We start from the raw sequence: 19,633 nt of genomic DNA on the forward strand, positions 1-19,633 counted from the left end.
CCATGGACCTTGACCCAGAATTCAGTGCTCCCCCCTACCAGTCTGGACTCTACCCCTGGCTGCCTCCTCTGCCTGGTTAATGTGTCACCAGTGCTATCCCTGCTGTCTTGGGCCCCTCATTTTGGGGGATGTCCCCTTGTTGGTGCTCAGGGCATCACTCTCCAGGTACGCCAGCCTCTGGGACTCCCAAGCACCGAGGCAGTCCCTGTCCCCATGGCCCCCACAATACGAGGACTAATGTTTCCCAACTGTATCCCAGCAGGTGGGATCCCTGCTCTGGGCACCTAGATCCTGTGCCATGGGATGGTTGTTCTGAGACTGGTCTGGCACAGCTGCCATGGTTGTAGCTCCTCCTGCAGCAAAAAGTTCCTGTTGACCAGGGCTCCTTGACCAGGGACCTGCCCTGCAGAGGGACATCTCTGGGTGACAGCCTGAAGGAGGCTGGCCTGATGTGCACCAGGGCTGTGGACTGGGACACAGACACAGTCGCTGTCACAGCGAGCTGTGCTCTGCAGGCTCAGCCTGGACCATGAGCATCCCAGTGTGTCCTGAGGATGCCACAGGCCCCACGTGGCGTCGATATTCTGTTACCTGCTGTATGTGCCCACAGCACATTGCCTTGTGCCCCACCTCTGCCACATTCTCTGCCATCCACACCCTGAAATGCAAACAAGCTGCCCGCTGCCAGCTTTAGCAGATCCACGAGTGGCTTTCTGCCCAGAGGAGCCCCTCAGTGAGCAAAGCTTTGGCTAGGGATGAGAAGAGGGGTGAGCACAGGGATGACAATTCCCACCTGGCAGAACTGGCACCAGTGGCCACTGCTGAAGACATAACAGACAGAGGCACAGGGCCAGCAACAGTGCCAGGTGAGAGCACATCTGCCCAGCAGCCAAGTGGCTACCACTGAGAGGAGCTGGGGGCAGATGAGCTTGATCCCGCATGGCTGATGAAAGCCACAGTCAGCCTGGGGACTGCTGCCCAGCCATCATCCCACCAAAGCGATGACGACATATCGGATGAAGAAGATCTCCCTGTCCTCTAGGGAGATTTGGGGCATGGCTGGGGCGGGGAGGAGACGCGTGGCCTCGTGGCTGCCGTGGCGCGAGGGTGGCCGTGCTGCTGGAAACAGCTGGCAGCGAAGGAATAATCCGCTTTCTGCGCTGGCTCTGAATTCCGGGCGCAGATGGGCAGGAGCGGCCGTGCCCCGGGCGGCGGGCGGGGGCTCGGCAGACGGAGGAGCGAACTGACGGCGCGGGGACCGGGGCACAGGAAGCCCTGGCCAGCGCCGCTCCTCGGAATACTGCGCCGGAAAACAGGGGTAGCGTTGTCCGCTCCGGGTACCGGGTACCGGGTACCGGGTACCGGGCCGGCGCTAGTTGCCTGGCGACAGCTGCTGAGTGCCGCCCCGCCCCGCCCCGCCCCGCCCCTGCGGCGGTTCCGCGGCCCGCCCGGGGCCGGGGGATGCGCTGACGTCACCGCTCCATCCCCGAGCGCGCCCTCCCGGTCCCCGCGTCCCCCTCCGGGCGGCGGCGGCCGCCAACCAGCGCGTGGGGCGGGGACCGCAGGGGCGGGGCCGCTGCCACCCGCACCGGCACCGGCACCGGCACCGGCACCAGCACCGCAGCGCACCGCGCGGCTCGGCCTCATGCCGGCGCCCCCCGCCCACGGCTGAGCGCTGCGCCCCTCCGAACCGGCCGCGGCCACGGCCACGGCCGCGGGCATCACAGGTAGGGGCGGGCGGCATCGCGCAGCCCGGGGCAGCCCCGCCGCGCCCCCCGGGGCGCTGGCCGCGGGAGGGACCGGGGCCGCTCCGGGGTGGCGGTGCCGCTCCTCGTGGCCCCGGCGGGGACGAGGCGTGGCGGGTGGGAAGGGGGATGCGCGTCCCCGAGGGTCCGGCGGGGCGGGGGGGCTGCGGCCGGTGGCCATTTTGCGGAGCCCCCCGATGCTCGAAGTTGTGGGTGTGGGGAAACTGCCCTCGGGTCCCCAGCCCGGTGACCGCCGGGTGCCGCCCCATCTTCCAGAAGGATCCAGCCGGGGTGCGGCGGGGGGGCTGCCTGCGGACGAGGAGACGCCTCTGCCGCCCCGGCCCCAGCCAGGGTGCGGAGGGGAAGGATGCTATCCCCGCAGCCCATGGCGGGGGACCCCTTGTCACCTCAGAGCCACCCCTGCTCTTCCCTCCGGGGCAGATGGCTGTGGTTGTGCAGCTGAGCCATCTTGCGTCATCACCATCATAATGCTTCAGAGTTAAACAGCAGCGCTGGAGGGAGTGGTGGATGCCCCACCTGGGGCTCTCGCCGCGGGTAGCTGGCAAAGATGCTGCGATGCTAAGGCTGTTCTTGGACCCCAAGGACGGGCAGCTGCCGGTGACCTTGCGCTGTGGAGTGGCTGGACAAGAACCGCCATGTCACTGCGGGCCAGTGCAGTGGCTGCTGGCTGTTGAAGGGGCAGGTCCCGGGGTGCAGGGCTAGTGCAGAGCTCCACGCTTGGTCACCCAGGTTCGCAGGGAGCAGCCCTGCACCTGCCCTATTGTTCTTACTCCTCTGCTTCCTTCTCCCCCTCCTCCTCCTTCCCCTCCCGGGGCAGTGACCCCTCCCCTAGATCCTGCAGACCCCGTGTGAGCCGGGCTCCTGCCTGCTCAGGTCCCATGCGACAGCATCAGGGCTCGGGGAGGACAAGGGACCAGCCGAGCATCCCCCGTACCACCCCAGAGCCAGGCACCCTTCCGTCCCAGCACCCGGAGCAGCCCCACGCGGGTGGCCTCTGTGGCACTGGGGGCAGGGAGGTAGCAGACCCTCCCCCTCCCCCGGGTACGGCCAGGGGTGTGGTGGCTCTACCATCTCGGCATGCTGCTGCTGACCTCCATTTTGTCTGGGAGGTGGCAGCTGGCGCTGGCAAAGATGCTGCCACCACCCTCCACCTCCCTGCATGTGGCAAGAGCTGCAGCCCCTCAAGCCCTGGGTCGTGTGGGAATCTGTTGTCCTCCCCCTCCCTGGCTACCCTTCTCTTTGCCCACCAATGCTGGGCACTCACTGGAGCTCGCTGCCTTTTTTGTGCAGCTTTTCCTTGCTTTGGGTTGGTGTGTCTGGAAGAGAGGATGGAGGGAGCAGGGATGGGGGGGTGGGGTTACTTTGCAGCAGAGATGGGAAGCAGAACCCCTCATCTGTGTCCTTACATTTGCTACCTGTAAACTGAATCTGCATGGAAATTCTCAGGGAGGTGCAAACTCTGCCCTGGGGCTGTGTCCCCCACTGGGGTGGGCAGAAGGTGAGGAGGCACAGGGCAGGGTGCCTGTGATGGCACTGGGGAAGCAGGGGCTGGCTTTCATCTGAGCGTGGGGGGCATTTGCCCTTGTCCTGGGCTGTTCTCTGAGCTGCTTCCCTGCCTGCAGGTGCTGCTCTGGAGAAAACTGCACCGTCATGGCCCCTTGTCCTGTGTGGGGCGGGAGGTGGGTGAGGAGCTTGGCTGGCAGGCATTGATGGTGCCATGTCATCCAGCAACGTGTTCCCTGCTGCCCTAGAGGCAGGACAGAGTCCCGAGGTCCCAGTCAGAGCTGGGGGGCCCCAACGAAGGGTGCAGGGGAAGGGCTCACCACAACAAAGCCTGGCAGCTGCTGAGAATACACTGGTGCAGCCAAACGGGGCGTCCACCCTCGCCGCTGAGGTGACGTGGGGCTGGATGTGTGCAGACAAAGGGAAACTCACCTCGGATTTCCCTGGGTGCAGGCAGCTCGTCATCTGCTGGAGCTGGGGGACCAGCAGCTCAGCATGTTCCTTAGCATCCTTTGGGGAAGAGCTTGCTGGTTGGTGGCACTTGGGGACAATGCTCCCTGTCCTGTTGGTCACCTCTCAGCAGGAGAGGCTGCCAGTTGGTAGCCCCTGGACTTAAGAGCGGTTTCATTAGCTAATCTCTGCCCAATTAATCTTAGCTGATCCAGTTAATCATGGCTCTCCAGGCCTTTTGCTCCTCACTGGGGGTGACTGGTGTGTCACAGGGATGGGCAGAGCCAGCAGGCTGCATGGGAAGTGGGGGAAGAGATGCCCTGCAGAACTGGGGGAGAGGTCCAGATGTTCCCCCTGGCCCCAGGGACTTGGCTGTTCCTCCTTGCAGCCTCCCTTGTGAGCAGGGCAGCCCTGTGGGGGGCAGGGAGGGAACAGGGAGCAGGGCTTTGGTGCTGGCACGCTCCCAGCAAAGGGCTGCTCGTGGCTTATCGAATTTCTCTCGATGGCAGCAGATTAAGCAGGCGGTGGCTGCTCTGGCTGTCCCCAGGCAGAGCGAGCTGGCCGGGCTGGAGCTGCCCACAGGCTGGGGGGGCTGCCTGGCCCTGTCCCTGGCCGGGCTGGCTGCAGCCTGGCCCCTCTCTCTGCGGGATGCTGAGTGCCGTGACCAGTGATGCCATGGGTGCGTGCATTCCTCCCCGCAGCTGAGCCACGGAAGTGAGTCAGGGCAAGGAAAGGAGGGCGAGAAGCAGCTGATCAGTGTCTGCTGGTGGTCCCCAAGGGCACACGATGTCACCTGGGGTCCTTGTGCTGGATGGAGCGGGAGTTCCATCCCTTGTGCAGGGATGGAACGGGAGAGCTGCAGAGGAGCAGAGGGAAGCAGTGCATTGCCCACCAAGGAAGCTGAGGGAAATGGATGAGCAGAAAATGGAACTGGGACTCTGCAGCAGGGAATACTGGCCAGGAGAGGAGCTCACGCAGCTGAGCAAGGACAGCCAGATGGAATACACTGGGATGTAGCCTGTGGATAGCAGGGAGAGATAAAAAGTCCTGCTGGCCAGAAGGGAGGTTCCCACGGCCAGCAACGGTCCCATGGCCCCACGGGGTGTGGGGCTGAGTGGGCAGAAGAAGGCAAAGAAAGGAAAGCGGCATCAATAGAAGGTGCACAGCAGGATGAGGCGTATGGAAAAGTGGTTAAAAGGAGAAACCAGAGTTTCTTTGTGGGAAGTGATGGGGCTGGAGCAACTGGGAATGGCACAGGGGTGGGAGGGGATAAGAGCAGAGGCTGAGGTGGACCGTGGCAAGCAGCAGGCAGTCCTGGAGCTGGTGGGCTCACTGATGGGTGTTGCTGTTCTGGGGCTGTGCAGGGGGCAGGAGTCCAGGGACCTGACCCACCTCTTCAGAGCCCACCTCTTCAGAGCCCTGGTAGGTGGTGAGGCTGCAGAGCTGGGGGAAGGGAGCTGCCTTGACTTGGGAGGAGAGGGAAATGTTTGACATGGGCAGTTGTCAGGTGCAGATGGGATTTGGCCTGGGGATTAATCCATGGTCCTTGAGCAGTGCCACAGGGTGGAGCAGCTCAAGCTGTTGGCCTCGTGAAGATGCAGCCCTTCCACATGGGAATATATCCAATAATTTTCATGGGAAAAACAACTCCTTCATTCCCCGTTGGCAACCACTTCTGTTTAATTTTTCCTTTCCCCCATCTGAGTGGGGAGGTGGAGGTCACTGGGAGGCAGCAGCCCACTTGCTGGCTTAGTGACTCAAGGATGGTGTTAAACACCTGCTTAAAATAATCCAAGCTCAAGAAAGCCTGAGACCAAATGCTTGAACTCTGGGATTTATGGGTGTGATCACTGGCTCATCACAGTGGGAGCTCCGGAGCCATTCCAGTGGGAAGATAAGAGGAGGGCTTGGGAACTCCAACAGAAGCAGCTTTGTCCTCTGAATGCTGTTGGACATGCCAGCTCACTCTTAAAATAGGCAAAGGGTTTCTGAAAGGCAGTGCCAAGCTTGTAACACTTTCTTGATGCAAATTTTTCCACTGTGTCTGTGGTTTCCTCTCACCCCCTTGGAAATCAAAAACCACAGCTGTCAGACCTCAGGTAGCTTTAAAGCCATCCCCTTCTCTTGGGATACTTTCTAATCTGTGGATTTGTTTTTTCTTTCCCCCTCTCCCCCCCTTTTCCACAAATTCTCCTGAATTTTTCATTTCCACTATGGGAAAACACATCTCATGTTCAAGATCCCTCCTTACTACTCCTTCTGGTCATGGCCCATGTAACCAGAGCTGTGCTGGTGCTCACTAACGATCTCATTTCTCCCTGATCTCCTTCCTCCCGGAGCAAATATCCTGCTGGCAAAACCCAGGCTTGGAAAGCATTAGGGAATTCACACACACCCTTGCAGGTGGGATGCCAGAGGAGCAGTTCCTGCCCATTTTCTGAGGTGTCCTGTGCTCCATTTTCACCACCAGGCTCAGCATGGGGAGCCAGGGAGCAGGGAAAGGCAGGAAAAGGGATAGATGTTAGAAGGCAGAAGGGGATTTGTGTCAGGTCCAAAAGGATCCCGAAGGATGCAGCAATCAGAGGAAGGATCCCAGTATAATTTTCTGGGCAGTGCTCGTGAGGCTTAACTGCAGCTGAGGGAAGGTGGGAATGGTGCAGAGCACCTGGGCATCAGTGCTGAGATGGACAACTGCTCTGGGAGATGTTGGTGAGGGGTTTGTTTTGTCTTGGAGAGATTTGCAGTTAAAAATTTTTAGCGATAGGACTGGAAAAACGATGGTGAGCTGGGAGGTTCAGCTGAGTGCAATGGCCACTGGCTTGCCAGTAAGGGCTGCTGGTGCTGATGCTGCACGTCTGCTTTGTGGGAGCTGAATGGGAGGCGCATGCCCGTGGCTGTGTTCAACCACCGCCTCCGTTCTCAATGGAATGCCATCGCTCCCCTGCCTCCCTGCTCTGTCCTGCTGCCCAGTCCCTGCTTTGTTGGGCTTGGAGTGGAGGCAGGAGGCTTGTGTAACAGGTAAGGACCTTTCTTGCAGATTGGGGGGTACCTGCTTGGTGCCATTGGCACCCTGGGATGAAAAAGCTGCTCCCTGGGGGTTGTGCTGATGCTGGCAGTGGCTCTGTCTGCTGCTGTGGGTGCCCTTCATGGGATGCTGCAGGGTAATGGAGGCTGCAGTGCTGCCCTGGGGAAAGGGCAGGGATGGCCCCTGGGACTGAGCTGGGGGTCCTGACCGGAGGTATGACAGGGAGAAGGGAGAGGTAAAATGAGGGCAGATCGAGGTATGAAACAAAATGTCATCTTTCGGGCAGGGGCAAAGCCTGAAAGATGGTTTCCCAGCAGGTTTCCTTGCACAGACTTTCCATTCATCCAGCACAGTTGCAAGATATGGATTGGGATGCAAGTTTCCCTGACCCCCTTTTCTTCCCTTTTGCAGGACAGCCACTGCTCCCCACTAGCAGGACCCACGTGCGGCCAGCGCGATGGCGGGAGCGTCAGTGAAGGTGGCAGTGCGCGTCCGGCCCTTCAACTCCCGGGAGATGAGCCGGGAGTCCAAATGCATTATCCAGATGTCGGGAAGCACCACCAGTGAGTGCCTCGGGGCGGGGGGCTTTGGCTGCTGCCTGGGAAGGAGCACGTGTGGTGCGGTCACAGCAGCAAGCACTGGCCTGTGGGCATCTGTGATGAGGATGCCAGAAGCATCTCCAGTGGTTTGGAGGAGGAGATGTGGGGAGGATGTCAGCTTTCCATGGAGAAATGCAGTCCTGCTGTTGGAATGGCAGTGGTGGGATCTACATGGCACTGAGCCCTTGGATTATGGTGACAGTGAAAGGGGCAGTATTCCCCAGCAGGCAATGAGGGAGGAATCATAGAATCACAGGATGGTTTTTTTGGAAGGGACGTTAAAGATGATCTCGTTCCAACCTTCCACTATAGATCAGGCTCTTCCATGTCCAACCTGGCCTTGGAGCTGTGTGTGGGCCAGCAAGTGGTTTTTGACTGCCTGGCCAGGTACCACTCACTGCAGCGTGCCAGGACCCATCCCTGCTTCTCTGGGGCTTTTTGAGATGCAGCAGCAGCAGGATGGAGGGAGGGGTGGGGGGAGGTTTTGCTGAGGGAATGGTGTGCTCAGGGTGGAGGGTGCAGCCGGGAGGCTTGGGGCTGTATGTCCTGTCAGGAGCCTGTCAGCCCCTCTTTAAATAACAGCTGCTGGCAGCACGGTGTGGGAACGGCAGTCAAACCCCTCCTCTTTGGCTCTGGAAGCCTCCAGATGGGGCAGTGTCTAAAATAACTCCCTGCCCGCCTGCCCGCCCGCCTGGGGCTGCCTGCGTCACCGACGGTGGGTGAGACACCGGTGCCAGCCACCCCCACCGTGCAGGCTGCCATGACAACCCTGCTGCTGGGGAGAGGATGGCACCCAAGGGTGCAGGGTGACTCTGGGACCCCACTGGCCACCCCAGCCCTAGGGAGCAGGTCTGTGGGGCAGCACCTGCTGGTCTCTGGCATCCTCTGGGGGTTCTCCCTTCATGGTTGGACAGGGATTCTCCATCTGCCTGGGGTGCAGAGCTTCTGTCCTCGTGGTGAGGAAGCCTCCTGTCCATGCAGGAGTTTCCCACCTGCCCAGGGCCAGGCAATAGGTAGGGCAGATGTTCCCCATTGTGGTTCCGATGGGTGGGGGGGCCCTGTCGTGCCCCTGTCCCAGTCAAGAGCATCAGGCCTCCCCCACCTCCACCATGGCTGTGTTTGTTCAGAGCTGTCTGTCCCTGCTCACCCTGCACACCCTGGCTGTGCCCCCACCCCTCCAGCTGTGCCGTGCCTCTGCCTGCACCAGGGAGGGCAGCAGGGCTGCAGGAAGGAGCCCTTTGCTGACAGGGAGGATTTTCTCCATGAATGGACAAACCACTGGCTAATCCTCTTGGCCAGGGGGCTGGGGAGCAAGTGTGGGGGGCTCAGAAGCCTGCTGCTGCTGTGGGTGGTGGAGGTAGGAGGATGCCAGTAGTGCCAGCAGAGCAGGACTGTCTCAATCACCCCAGCTCCTGGCAGAGAAGCCAAAGATAATCATGTTTGAGGGGAGTGAGAGCAAGTTTTCCCCTTCCCAGGATTTTTTGTAGAGACCTTTGCCTGTGCTGGGGCAGGGAGGCAGGTTCTTCTCCTGCCTAAAGCATCGAGCCCCATGGGAGGCAGTGGGGCCCAGGGTGAGAAGGGATCTCAGCCTTTCTCTGCTGTCCCTTCACCTGCAAACTTCCATCTGCCCCAGCCACCTGCTGCTCTGTTCCTGTGGTGTCCTGCATCCTGTGGGCACCATCCCGGGCACCAACACTCCTGGCCCCTCTCCTGATGGCTCCCACCAGGATGGTGTGGAGGAGAGCCCTGGCTTTGATCCCATCCATGTTCTCTGTCTGGAGCTGTGCCTCTGCTGCCTTTAAAACCTGGTGATTATTTTCTCTGATGTGGGTTCTGGGCTTTCTCCTGCTTCTTGCCTGCCCACTCATGCTGCTGGCTCTTCAGGGCAAGGCGAGGGACATCTCCAGAAGTTTTCCTCCTTCCTGCCCCCTTGTCTCTATGTTTGTCTTCACCTCCACACCCCCTCCTTGCCTTTTGAATCCCAATAGCCCGGAGCATGAATCCTTTGCAGCAGCTTTGCAGAAGTCCTACATGCCTGGTCACAGGAAAGGAAAAATTCCACCAAGCAGCATCCATCTGCCTGCAGGCAAATAAATGGGAATGGCAGGGGCATGGGAAGAGTGTTTCAGCTCAGGACAGGAGATGCCTGCTCTTGGGATGCTCCCTTCTCCCCTGTGTCCCAGTCTCTGGTTTCCCATGCCAGCTGGGCAGCTGCAGCTGGGATGCCTGGAGCCGTGTGGTGCCATCCCTGGCTGCTTCTGTGCCCTGTGCCCAGCATGGGCTGGCACTGGGATGCAGAACAGGCGCCTCGTGTGGCTCCATGCCCGCTCCACAACTCGTCTTTGCTCCTGTTCGCTGTGCTCAGCATCACCTCTGCAGGGCAGAGACGGACCTGGTGACCAGATGGCACGGTGGAGCTGCCAGGCTGAGCACCAGGAGCCATCAGAGGTGCTCCATCCCACTCCTTGCTGACCTCTACTCCTGCTGCTCTTCACAATGCCCTCAGCACAACATCCAGGCAGTGGCAGGGTCAGGAACGGGCAGCCACCATGGCTGCTCATGCTGCCCACAAAGAGCTGCTCTTCCAGGGGCCTCCACATCCCTGTTTGCTGCTGCAGCATTGCCAGTTGTTATTCCCCAGCCCTTTCTCCTGGCAGCCAGTCTGCCTGGAATGCAGCTGCTGTCCAGAGCATTGGAGTCAGGCTGCCTGCAGCAGGTAGGCAGGCAGGGAGCCCGTGCCAGCCCCTCTTTGGTGCCAGAGCTGGGCTTCTGTCCGTGCTAAGGAGCATCTCAGAAGCACCGTGCTGTGGTTGTGTGGTTGGGGCTGGATCCTGACCCCACTTGCCACCCTTCCCCAGCCTGCCTCACTGTTGTGCTGGGTTGTTCTCAGGTCAGAAGAGGTGGACCCTTTCTGGGGCAGTAGAAGGCCTATCCATTGTGGTGTTGGAGAAGGGATTCAGAGCAGAAAGCATCTCCATGTGTAACACTGCCCATCTGGCCATGAGAGACCATGGCACTGAGCTGCACCGTGCCTGGGGCTGCCCAGGAAGGCCCCCGCTGGAACTGGGAGTGGGTTTGAGCCCTGGCTGACTGAAGGGCAGAGCAGGCTGGCATGGAGAAAGCTCAGGGCTTTATGGCTTCTCCATCCTTGGTGGTGGCAGAGAGCAGCTGGGGCAATGGGCAAGGGCACTGTGCTGTGCAGGCCTCAATGTCACTTCATTGTCACCTAACATGGCTGGTGGCCGAACCGCGTGATTACCCGCTGGGTTGGGTTTCTTCTGATGCATCTGTTGTTTCAGAAAAAAGCCGCGTGGTAAATGCTCTACAGGAGGAAAAAAACCATGGCATGAGGAAGAGCAGTGATGCAGTCTCCAATTTCCATAGCAACGTCCTTTTCATCAGGGGATGACAAAAGCAGACTCTTGTTTCCGCTGGTGGTGTGACACGAGGCATTCATCACCCTGCTGGGGCTGGCACCTGGAGAGGCAGGGGCCACAGGGGCTCTAGCGGAGCCCTGGCAGGGTCGCAGCTGCTCCCACCCCACGGGTGCCAGCATGGGAGCTTTGGACACGCTGCCCCAGCTGTGGGGAGAGGAAGGCTGTGAGCCTCCTGTGCCAGTGCTGGGCTCCCATGGGCAGGTGCCACAGCAGGAAGGAGCCTGAGGGAAAGAGTCATGTCCCCCTCGTGTCCAGCAGGATGTTTGGGCAAGGCTCTGCCCTGATCCCTGGGCTCTCTTGGCTGTGGCACTCACCTCCTCTGCTTTCAGAGGTGGGGGGGTTTGGGCGTTCTGGACACATCTGCAGAGCTGGAAGATTCCCAGTCCACCTTCCAGGACTGTTTTGGACTGAAACCCATCACCCTTCATCCCTCCCACATGGACGGGGGGAGAGGGGGGCGAGGCAGGGGTATCATGGGTGGCTGGTGGCCTCATGTTCCATCTGTTTGTCCCTAGCTATCCTGAACCCAAAGCAGCCCAAAGAGACACCAAAAAGCTTCAGCTTTGACTATTCCTACTGGTCCCACACTACGGTAAGCACTGGGAGGCCTGAGCCCACCTCGAAGGCTGGGCTGGGGAGAGGCAGGAGGGCCTCCTTGCCAAATTCCTCCATGTCCCCCTTCTCTGTGCAGCCTGCAGACATCAACTATGCATCCCAGAAGCAAGTGTACCGGGACATTGGAGAGGAGATGCTGCAGCATGCCTTTGAAGGCTACAATGTGTGCATCTTCGCCTACGGGCAGACAGGAGCTGGAAAATCCTACACCATGATGGGCAAGCAGGAGAAGGACCAGCAAGGCATCATCCCACAGGTATGCCTGGGGAAAACGACCTGTCCTCCTCGTCCCAAAGGGGTGCCCAAAGGAAAAACAGAGCTGGGAGGAAAGAGGGCAGCAGGGTGGGAGTGAGGCCAGGTTTTGCCAGAGTCTAATATAGTACTGCTGTGACAATGAGCTGGCATGGCTCCACCAGGAGTGGGTCAAGGAGGGTCATCCAGGCTCTCCAGGACTGGATGGACTATGGTCTGGCCACACAAGGCCAGTGGATGTGAGCAACAGGGGCCCAAGTGCTGAGCTACTGACCAAGAGCTGCTGCGTGCTGGCCCGGCAGGATACGGCGGGGCTCTGGGGATGCTGATTCTCCATGGCAGCATGGGGGGGACTCTGCCAGCTCCCCAGGAGCCATTCCAGCACTCATTGGCTGGTTTTTGGGGTGAAAAGGTAGAAATCTCTGTATCCTGGGCACCCCAGGCAGGAGCATCCTGCTGGCGGGGGGCTGAGCCTCGCTCTTGTGTCCGCAGCTGTGCGAGGACCTCTTCTCCCGCATCAATGACACCACCAATGACAACATGTCCTATTCTGTGGAGGTAGGCACCCCTCTGCCTGCCCAGCCCCTTCTGGCCTCCCACCTGGCTCCACAGGTTGTGCCAGTGTGCAGACCCCTCTTTGGGGTCATCCTGTAGCTCTGCCCGTGCCCTCTGCTCTAGGTGAGCTACATGGAGATCTACTGCGAACGCGTGAGGGACCTGCTGAACCCCAAGAACAAGGGGAACCTGCGGGTGAGGGAGCATCCCCTTATGGGTCCATATGTTGAGGACCTTTCCAAGCTGGCTGTGACCTCCTACAATGACATCCAGGACCTTATGGACTCTGGAAACAAAGCCCGGTGAGTTGGAGAAGGAGGAGATGGGCAGGGTTTGGGAAGCTTGCAGTCACTTCTAGAAGGTCCTGCTTCACTCCCTTACTTTGCCAGTCCAGCTGCTCTGGAAGTGGCAGTCCCCTCCTCGCTGAGTGTTGGGTATCCCCACTTGCTTTCACCTCACTTTCCTCCTGCTTTCCAAGTGCACTGGAGACAGCAGGAAGAAGCCTGAAGTTGTGCACCTCTTCTCCCAGAGCCCTCTCTTGCCCTCCATACTTGCCTTCCCACCATGTGCCCTGTCCTGGCATGAGCCCTGGCCCCATCACCAGCCGCTCCAGTGTCGCTCACAGAGTGTCACACCTCCCTGTCCTACTCTCCCTGCAGCACAGTGGCTGCTACCAACATGAATGAGACCAGCAGCCGCTCCCACGCCGTGTTCAACATCATCTTCACGCAGAAGCGGCACGACGCCGAGACAGACATCACCACTGAGAAGGTAAAAGCAGGGCCTGAAGGACCCAGGGGAACCCTCATGGATCCAGGAAGGACTTCCATGTTCTTTCATCAGCACTTGGGGCAAGGTGGTGCAGCCTGGTGGAGGATTGGAGCAGGAGGGAGATAAGTCCCAGTCACATTCTAGGCTCACGGTCCCTTGAGGGACTGGCCCCTGCACAGGATATTTGGCAGCTGGTGCCCTTCAGCCCTGCCTGCAAGGATATTAGCCCTGTTCCTGAGCACCTCCTACAAGGATGACCCTGCAGAGGGGTCTGCTGCCCTCAGAGCAGTGTCATCCTGCAAGAGGTTTTGGCTTTGTGCTGGGATTGCTGTGCCCACAGGGCTGACAGCCTCCCCTCTGCCTGCAGGTCAGCAAAATCAGCTTGGTGGACCTGGCTGGGAGTGAGCGAGCTGATTCCACAGGTGCCAAGGGCACAAGGCTAAAGGTGAGAGCTGACCTGAGGTCCCCTTCTGCTGGTGGAACACCATGGCCTCCTCCCTCATCCCCAAAACATCTTTCCTTGCCTCGTTCTTTGCCCACTGCACTGCCAAAATCTTTCATAGGATTGTGCTTGAAAGCTGCCCAGCGACCCCAGTTCCACTGGGGTCCGTGAGTCCCACCTGGGGGTTGCTGGTTACCCAGTAAGACCAGCTGCTCTTTGCCCTCACCATACTGGATATTCCTCATTTTCTCCTGGGCTTTAATGTGGCTCTGAAATGGGGCCTGAGCATGTGCGCTTTTCCTCTTCTAACCAGGAAGGAGCAAACATCAACAAGTCCTTGACCACTCTGGGGAAAGTCATCTCTGCCCTGGCAGAAATGGTAGGTAGCTGGAGAACAGACAAACAGCAGCACCAGGGGGAAATGGGCTCGGGCCAGCAGGGCTGGGCTCAGCTTTGAGGGATGGAGCATCCCAGCTCCATGGGATGGAGCACCTCAGCTCCAAGGGATGGAGCACCTCAGCTCCAAGGGATGGAGCATCTCAGCTCCAAGGGATGGGCTCAGCTTTGAGGGATGGAGCATCCCAGCTCCATGGGATGGAGCACCTCAGCTCCAAGGGATGGAGCACCTCAGATCCATGGGATGGAGCATCCCAGCTCCATGGGATGGAGCACCTCAGCTCCAAGGGATGGAGCACCTCAGATCCATGGGACCATGGGATGGAGCATCTCAGCTCCAAGGGATGGGCTCAGCTTTGAGGGATGGAGCATCTCAGCTCCAAGGGATGGAGCATCTCAGCTCCAAGGGATGGAGCATCTCAGCTCCAAGGGATGGAGCATCTCAGCTCCAAGGGATGGGCTCAGCTTTGAGGAATGGAGTATCTCAGCTCCATGGGATGGAGCATCTCAGCTCCAAGGGATGGGCTCAGCTTTGAGGAATGGAGTATCTCAGCTCCATGGGATGGAGCATCTCAGCTCCAAGGGATGGGCTCAGCTTTGAGGGATGGAGTATCTCAGCTCCATGGGATGGAGCATCCCAGCTCCAAGGGGTGGGCAGACACATCCCAAGCTGTCCCTGTGGCTGGGACAAGCTGGGCTGGTGAAGATACCATCTGTGTGGGGACCTGTGGTACTCTCTACTTGAGGGCCAGGGATCTGTGGTGGGTGCCAAGGAAAAAAGCAGCTCCCCTAAACAGTCTCTCCATTTCCTTTGCAGGATTCGGGGCCAAACAAGGTAGGTGCCCAGGCCGGATGGGGAGGGGGGCATTTGTTTTGAGCACAGTGGGAGTGGGTGGGAGTGGGTTGCAGGGAGTTTTGGGGGGAAGACTGTGCCTGGACTCGAGCCATTCTTCTCCTGGGGGCTGGCAGAATCTTCAGCCTCCTCCTCCCTCCTCCCTCTGGGGCTCTCAGTAGCCAGCCTTAAACAACCCTCCCAGCTCAAGGCATTTCACAGGCAGGACCTGTGGACCTGGGCAAAGATGCCCAAGGTTGCCATCCTGCTCCAAGTCCCCATGGCTGGGGACCAGCCGTCACCTTTGAGGAGAGCAGGCAGCTTGACAGCCCTTCCCTTTGCCCTCCATTCCCCAGAACAAAAAGAAGAAGAAGACGGATTTCATCCCCTACCGAGACTCGGTGCTCACTTGGCTGCTGCGGGAGAACCTGGGTGAGGACAGGTGGGGGGTGTGGTCTGCTGGAGGGCATGGCTGCCAAGCAGGGCGTGACAGGGGGCACAAGGACCAGCGTCTCCCTCATGGGTCTGTCTTACTGGGCAGGAGGCAACTCCAGAACTGCCATGGTGGCTGCTCTCAGTCCTGCTGACATCAACTACGATGAGACCCTCAGCACCCTCAGGTAGGAAGAAGTGCCCTTGTTCTCCCTGCAGGGAGCAAGAACAGGGGAGGTCATCAGAGGCCCAGGCACTGCCACATGCTCTCCCCAGCTCTGTGGTGTCCCTGCTTGGGGGCATACTGTGGAGGGAGCCTGCAACTCCAGACAAAAGGCCAAAGACTTGTCCTGGTACTGGGATCCTTCTTGCTGGAGGGGCTCTGCAACACTCTTGCTTGCCCAGCAGCTGGGGTTTTGCCCCTGTTCTTGTGTTGTTCAAAACCCTGCCCCCGTTCTTGTGTTGTTCAAGACCCTGCCCTTCCCTAGGTACGCTGACCGTGCCAAGCAGATCCGCTGCAATGCTGTCATCAATGAGGACCCCAACAACAAGCTCATCCGGGAGCTGAAGGACGAGGTGGCACGTCTGCGTGACCTTCTCTACGCCCAGGGCCTCGGGGACATCATTGACAGTAGGTACCATGGTTGCTCTCTGCCAGTGGCTCCAGGCGGCGATGGGCTGAGGTCCCGCTGGCCTGCAGGGCTGATGTCCCCACAGCCTCCCTGCACCCCGCTGCCCTGCCCCACAGCAGCGTCAGTGCTGCCTCTGGTGAGCCCCTGCACGCATGGTCACAGCCCCCAACCCCCTCCTGTCGCAGGGGGAGCTGCTTTCTGTCCAGCAAACCTTCCCTTCTTCCCTTCCACCCACCATCTTCAGCATCCAGCACCCAGCAGAGGTGCCAGGAAGGTGTTACTGGGACTGCACCTGCCCATGGGCTCCCCTCCCTGTGCTGTCTGACATCCTACTGAGATGAACCCCCTCTTGTTCTGTTCTCTCTGTCTCACCCCCGCTCCCTGCCCTCTCTTTCTCTCTTAGCCCATCCTGCTGCGGGAGGATCCAAATGTGTGTATTCCCCATCACTGGTACTCTCTGTTGCTTCACGGCTTTTTGGAGATCTAGGCTGTGCCCAGGGGCACCCGTGCAGCATGGGGAGGGCTCCTGCAGCCAGCCCCTGCTGATGGAGTGCTGTGTGCCTGCAGGCTGCCCATCCTCAGGGAGCTGGCACAGGGGATGGTGCCAGAGTCGTGGTTAGCACCTGGGCTTGGGCTAGTGCTGAAGGGACCAGTGTCCTCCCACTTGGCCATGCCAAGGGCCCAGGCCACACGGGGACCTCCTCCTTCATGCTGTTGTGATGTTTCCTGTCGCTGCTGGCGCTGCTGCTGCTGCTTCTGCTGGTGTCTCACTGGGACTGGAGCCTGGCATGGCCCTTGGGTGGGATGGAATGGTGCTCTACTGATGACGTGGTGGGTGGTGGTGGCCAGGAGGCTTTGGCCATGGAAAAGCACCATGGCCCTGTCCCACCCCAGGTCAGGCAGTGCAGCCAGGCTATGGCGAGCCTGCTGAGGGGACAGGGGCCTGCTTGTCCCCTCCTGGCTCAGCTTCCCTGGATGTGGGCTAATGGAGATGGGTGACTAGTCCTGCACCTGCTGACCTGTGCCCTGCCTGCCTCTTGCACACTGCTCTGAGAGCTCCTCAGGGCTGGAGGAGCATCTCCCATACCTGGGTCCTAAGCCACCACAGCTGACTCCTGGGGTGCCAGCTGGCAAGCACCACTGCCTGTACTCCTGGCTTCATTCTCTGGCTGCCTGGCCAAGGTGCTGCTCCAGCAGGCCATGGGCTTCCTTTGAGCAGACTGTGAGGGAAACCTGCCCTTCCTCCTGCCCTGTCTACCTGACCCTTTTGTAGGGCAGAGGGCCACCCCCTCTCATCCCCTTCCCTTCTCATTCTTTGCTCCTAGATCTGGCTATTCTGGGGCATCTGGGCAGGGCAAACCACACAGGCTGTGTGAGATGGAGAGGATGACAGAGGCAGTGGCACACACTTGGGGAGGACATTTGATCCCAGGCCCGATGGATGCAGGACCTGAGGTTGCAAAAAAGTGTCCCTGGGAGCCCAGGATGGCTGCTTCCAGCATCTGCTTCACCAGACAGCCCTGTTCCCTGAGGGGCTGCCCGGGCTGGGGAAGAGAGTGCCTGCCCTTGCCCTGTTGCTGTCTGTGCTGCTGTGCTGTTGCCTGTGCCTTTTCCTGTAATTCCTGGCTTTTTTCTCGACGCACCGGCCACTCTTTTTTTTTTCCCCAACAGCTTTTCTTGTCTCTGTCTCTCTCTGTCATCCTGTCTGTGTGTCTTTCCCCGGCCCATCCCTCCTTCCGCGCCCGTAGATGTGTCCGACTTTGAGAACAATAATGATGCTGGAGGGGCAGAGCTGAGTCAGCGCCATGACAATCTCTCCACAGTGACCAATGCCATTGCTGGGATCAGCCCCTCTTCCTCCCTCTCTGCCTTGTCCAGCCGCGCTGCCTCGGTCGCCAGCCTCCACGAGCGCATCATGTTTGCTCCAGGCAGCGAAGAGGCAATTGAAAGACTCAAGGTAAGAGGCTAGTTCCTTTCCTTTCCTTTCCTTTCCTTTCCTTTCCTTTCCTTTCCTTTTCCTTTCCTTTCCTTTCCTTTCCTTTCCTTTCCTTTCCTTTCCTTTCCTTTCCTTTCCTTTCCTTTCCTTTCCTTTCCTTTCCTTTCCTTTCCTTTCCTTTCCTTTCCTTTCCTTCCCTTCCCTTCCCTTCCCTTCCCTTCCCTTCCCTTCCCTTCCCTTCCCTTCCCTTCCCTTCCCTTCCCTTCCCTTCCCTTCCCTTCCTTCCCTTCCCTTCCCTTCCTTCCCTTCCCTTCCCTTCCCTTCCCTTCCCTTCCCTTCCCTTCCCTTCCCTTCCCTTCCCTTCCTCCTTCCCTTCCCTTCCCTTCCCTTCCCTTCCCTTCCCTTCCCTTCCTTCCCTTCCCTTCCCTTCCCTTCCCTTCCCTTCCCTTCCCTTCCCTTCCCTTCCCTTCCCTTCCCTTCCCTTCCCTTCCCTTCCCTTCCCTTCCCTTCCCTTCCCTTCCCTTCCCTTCCCCTTCCCCTCTTTTCCTCCTAGAACTTCCCTTCCCTCTCCCCTCAATGCACTGCAGCTTGCAGAGGGGGCTCGGTGTTTTCTGGAACCGCATGAAGGGTGATCCTCATGGGAAGCAATGCTCGGACGTGCTCTTGCAGAGTGGACATTCTTAGAGGGTTTGGGTGTTGTAGGGTCTTCCTGGTGCTGCCTTGCAGGGGATGGCTGCCTTGGACCTGTGGGACAGGTGCTTCGGGCTTGGAAAGGGCACTCCTGTCATGGGCAGAGCCCTCCTGGTCCTGCATGGTGCTGGCAGCAAGGCAATGGAGAGGCTGGTCTTTGTGCCTCACTCTTCGAAGATGGGACTGATGGAAAGATGGGGGTGAAATGCTGCTGCTGCATTCCAGCCGGAGGAATGCAGCATTCATGAAAGTGGGACCAGTGTCCCACTGCTGCAGCATGCTGGGCAGAACTGGGCACAGTGGCTGGGCGTGCTGCCCACAGGAGGCACTAACCCCTGTTTGACCCACCCTTGCCAGGAAACAGAGAAGATCATTGCAGAGCTGAACGAGACGTGGGAGGAGAAGCTGCGTAGGACAGAAGCGATACGGATGGAGAGGTGGGTGGGCTGGGGTGGAGTGGGGCAGGATGGCATCAGGACGAGTGGCGTTCCTTGGGCATTTTGTTAGAGTTCCTGGGGCAGCCCAAACAGTTTGAATGTTCAGCCGGACCCTGGGTTGCCCCTGGGGACCCCCGGTACCCACCTTGCCAGCCTGCACTGAGGTGGGCTGCTCTGAAAAACCCACCTGAATTGTGATGAGAGCTGTGGCAAGCCCTTCATGGCACATGGGACAAACCATGGGCTTCCATCCTAGTGCTGGCCCCAGGGGTGCATGGAGTTTTGACAGGCACTTCTTTCTCTTGCTCCTTCAGGGAAGCGTTGCTGGCCGAAATGGGGGTGGCCATGAGGGAGGATGGAGGCACCTTGGGTGTATTTTCTCCTAAAAAGGTAGGATCATCCTATTCTCTTCTTCCTGGGGACTGGTTTGTACCCCTGCAGCTTCCTTCTGATCCACTCTGTCACAGCTGGCCAGTCCCATATACTTCACTAGCCTTTTCTTGGCTCTGAATCCCAGCACTGAGCCTGCTGGGTACAATCATGGGTAGAAATATGTAGGTAAATGTCCACCCCCCACTGCTGGCATGCTGTGCCCCTTCATGAGGGGATTTACTGATGATCACTCCCTTGGACTTCACTGTTAACTCATAAAAATTCATACTTTCAGATATTTAAAATTGCTGCTCCTGAAACCAGCAAGTCCTTGTTAAGAAATGTGGGTGGGTGAATATTCCATCTCTTTATTGCTTGCAGCATTTGGCTTGGCCAAACCTCTTAAGAGTTTGTGTCCCCAGCTCAGGTGATGATAAAGACTTCACAGCTTTCCCCTTATGTGGTCCAGTTGACTTTTAGGATAAACTTGT

At 59.0% G+C, this 19,633-nt stretch overlaps 1 protein-coding gene across 8 annotated transcripts in view; it reads left to right on the plus strand.

Moving 5' to 3' along the window:
- The first annotated feature begins 1,546 nt into the window (after positions 1-1,546).
- Positions 1,547-19,633, plus strand: part of KIF1A (kinesin family member 1A) — a 42,528-nt gene continuing 24,441 nt past the window's right edge. For 4 of the 8 annotated variants that reach the window (XM_068201246.1, XM_068201247.1, XM_068201249.1 and 1 more), the window contains exons 1-7: positions 14,929-15,075; positions 15,185-15,263; positions 15,564-15,706; positions 16,111-16,137; positions 17,456-17,664; positions 18,691-18,770; positions 19,085-19,160. In XM_068201246.1, the coding sequence (XP_068057347.1) occupies positions 15,205-15,263; positions 15,564-15,706; positions 16,111-16,137; positions 17,456-17,664; positions 18,691-18,770; positions 19,085-19,160 (594 nt within the window). In that variant the 5' untranslated portion in view covers positions 14,929-15,075; positions 15,185-15,204. Of the gene's footprint in view, positions 1,728-7,155; positions 7,308-11,295; positions 11,373-11,471; positions 11,652-12,139; positions 12,206-12,325; positions 12,505-12,861; positions 12,974-13,340; positions 13,419-13,728; positions 13,795-14,628; positions 14,647-14,928; positions 15,076-15,184; positions 15,264-15,563; positions 15,707-16,110; positions 16,138-17,455; positions 17,665-18,690; positions 18,771-19,084; positions 19,161-19,633 lie in introns of those variants that run through there. The other 4 variants (XM_068201253.1, XM_068201251.1, XM_068201250.1 and 1 more) reach the window with 4 other exon arrangements.

This window comes from Anomalospiza imberbis, chromosome 10 (genome assembly GCF_031753505.1).
Source record: "Anomalospiza imberbis isolate Cuckoo-Finch-1a 21T00152 chromosome 10, ASM3175350v1, whole genome shotgun sequence".
Classification (NCBI taxonomy): Eukaryota; Metazoa; Chordata; class Aves; order Passeriformes; family Viduidae; genus Anomalospiza; species Anomalospiza imberbis.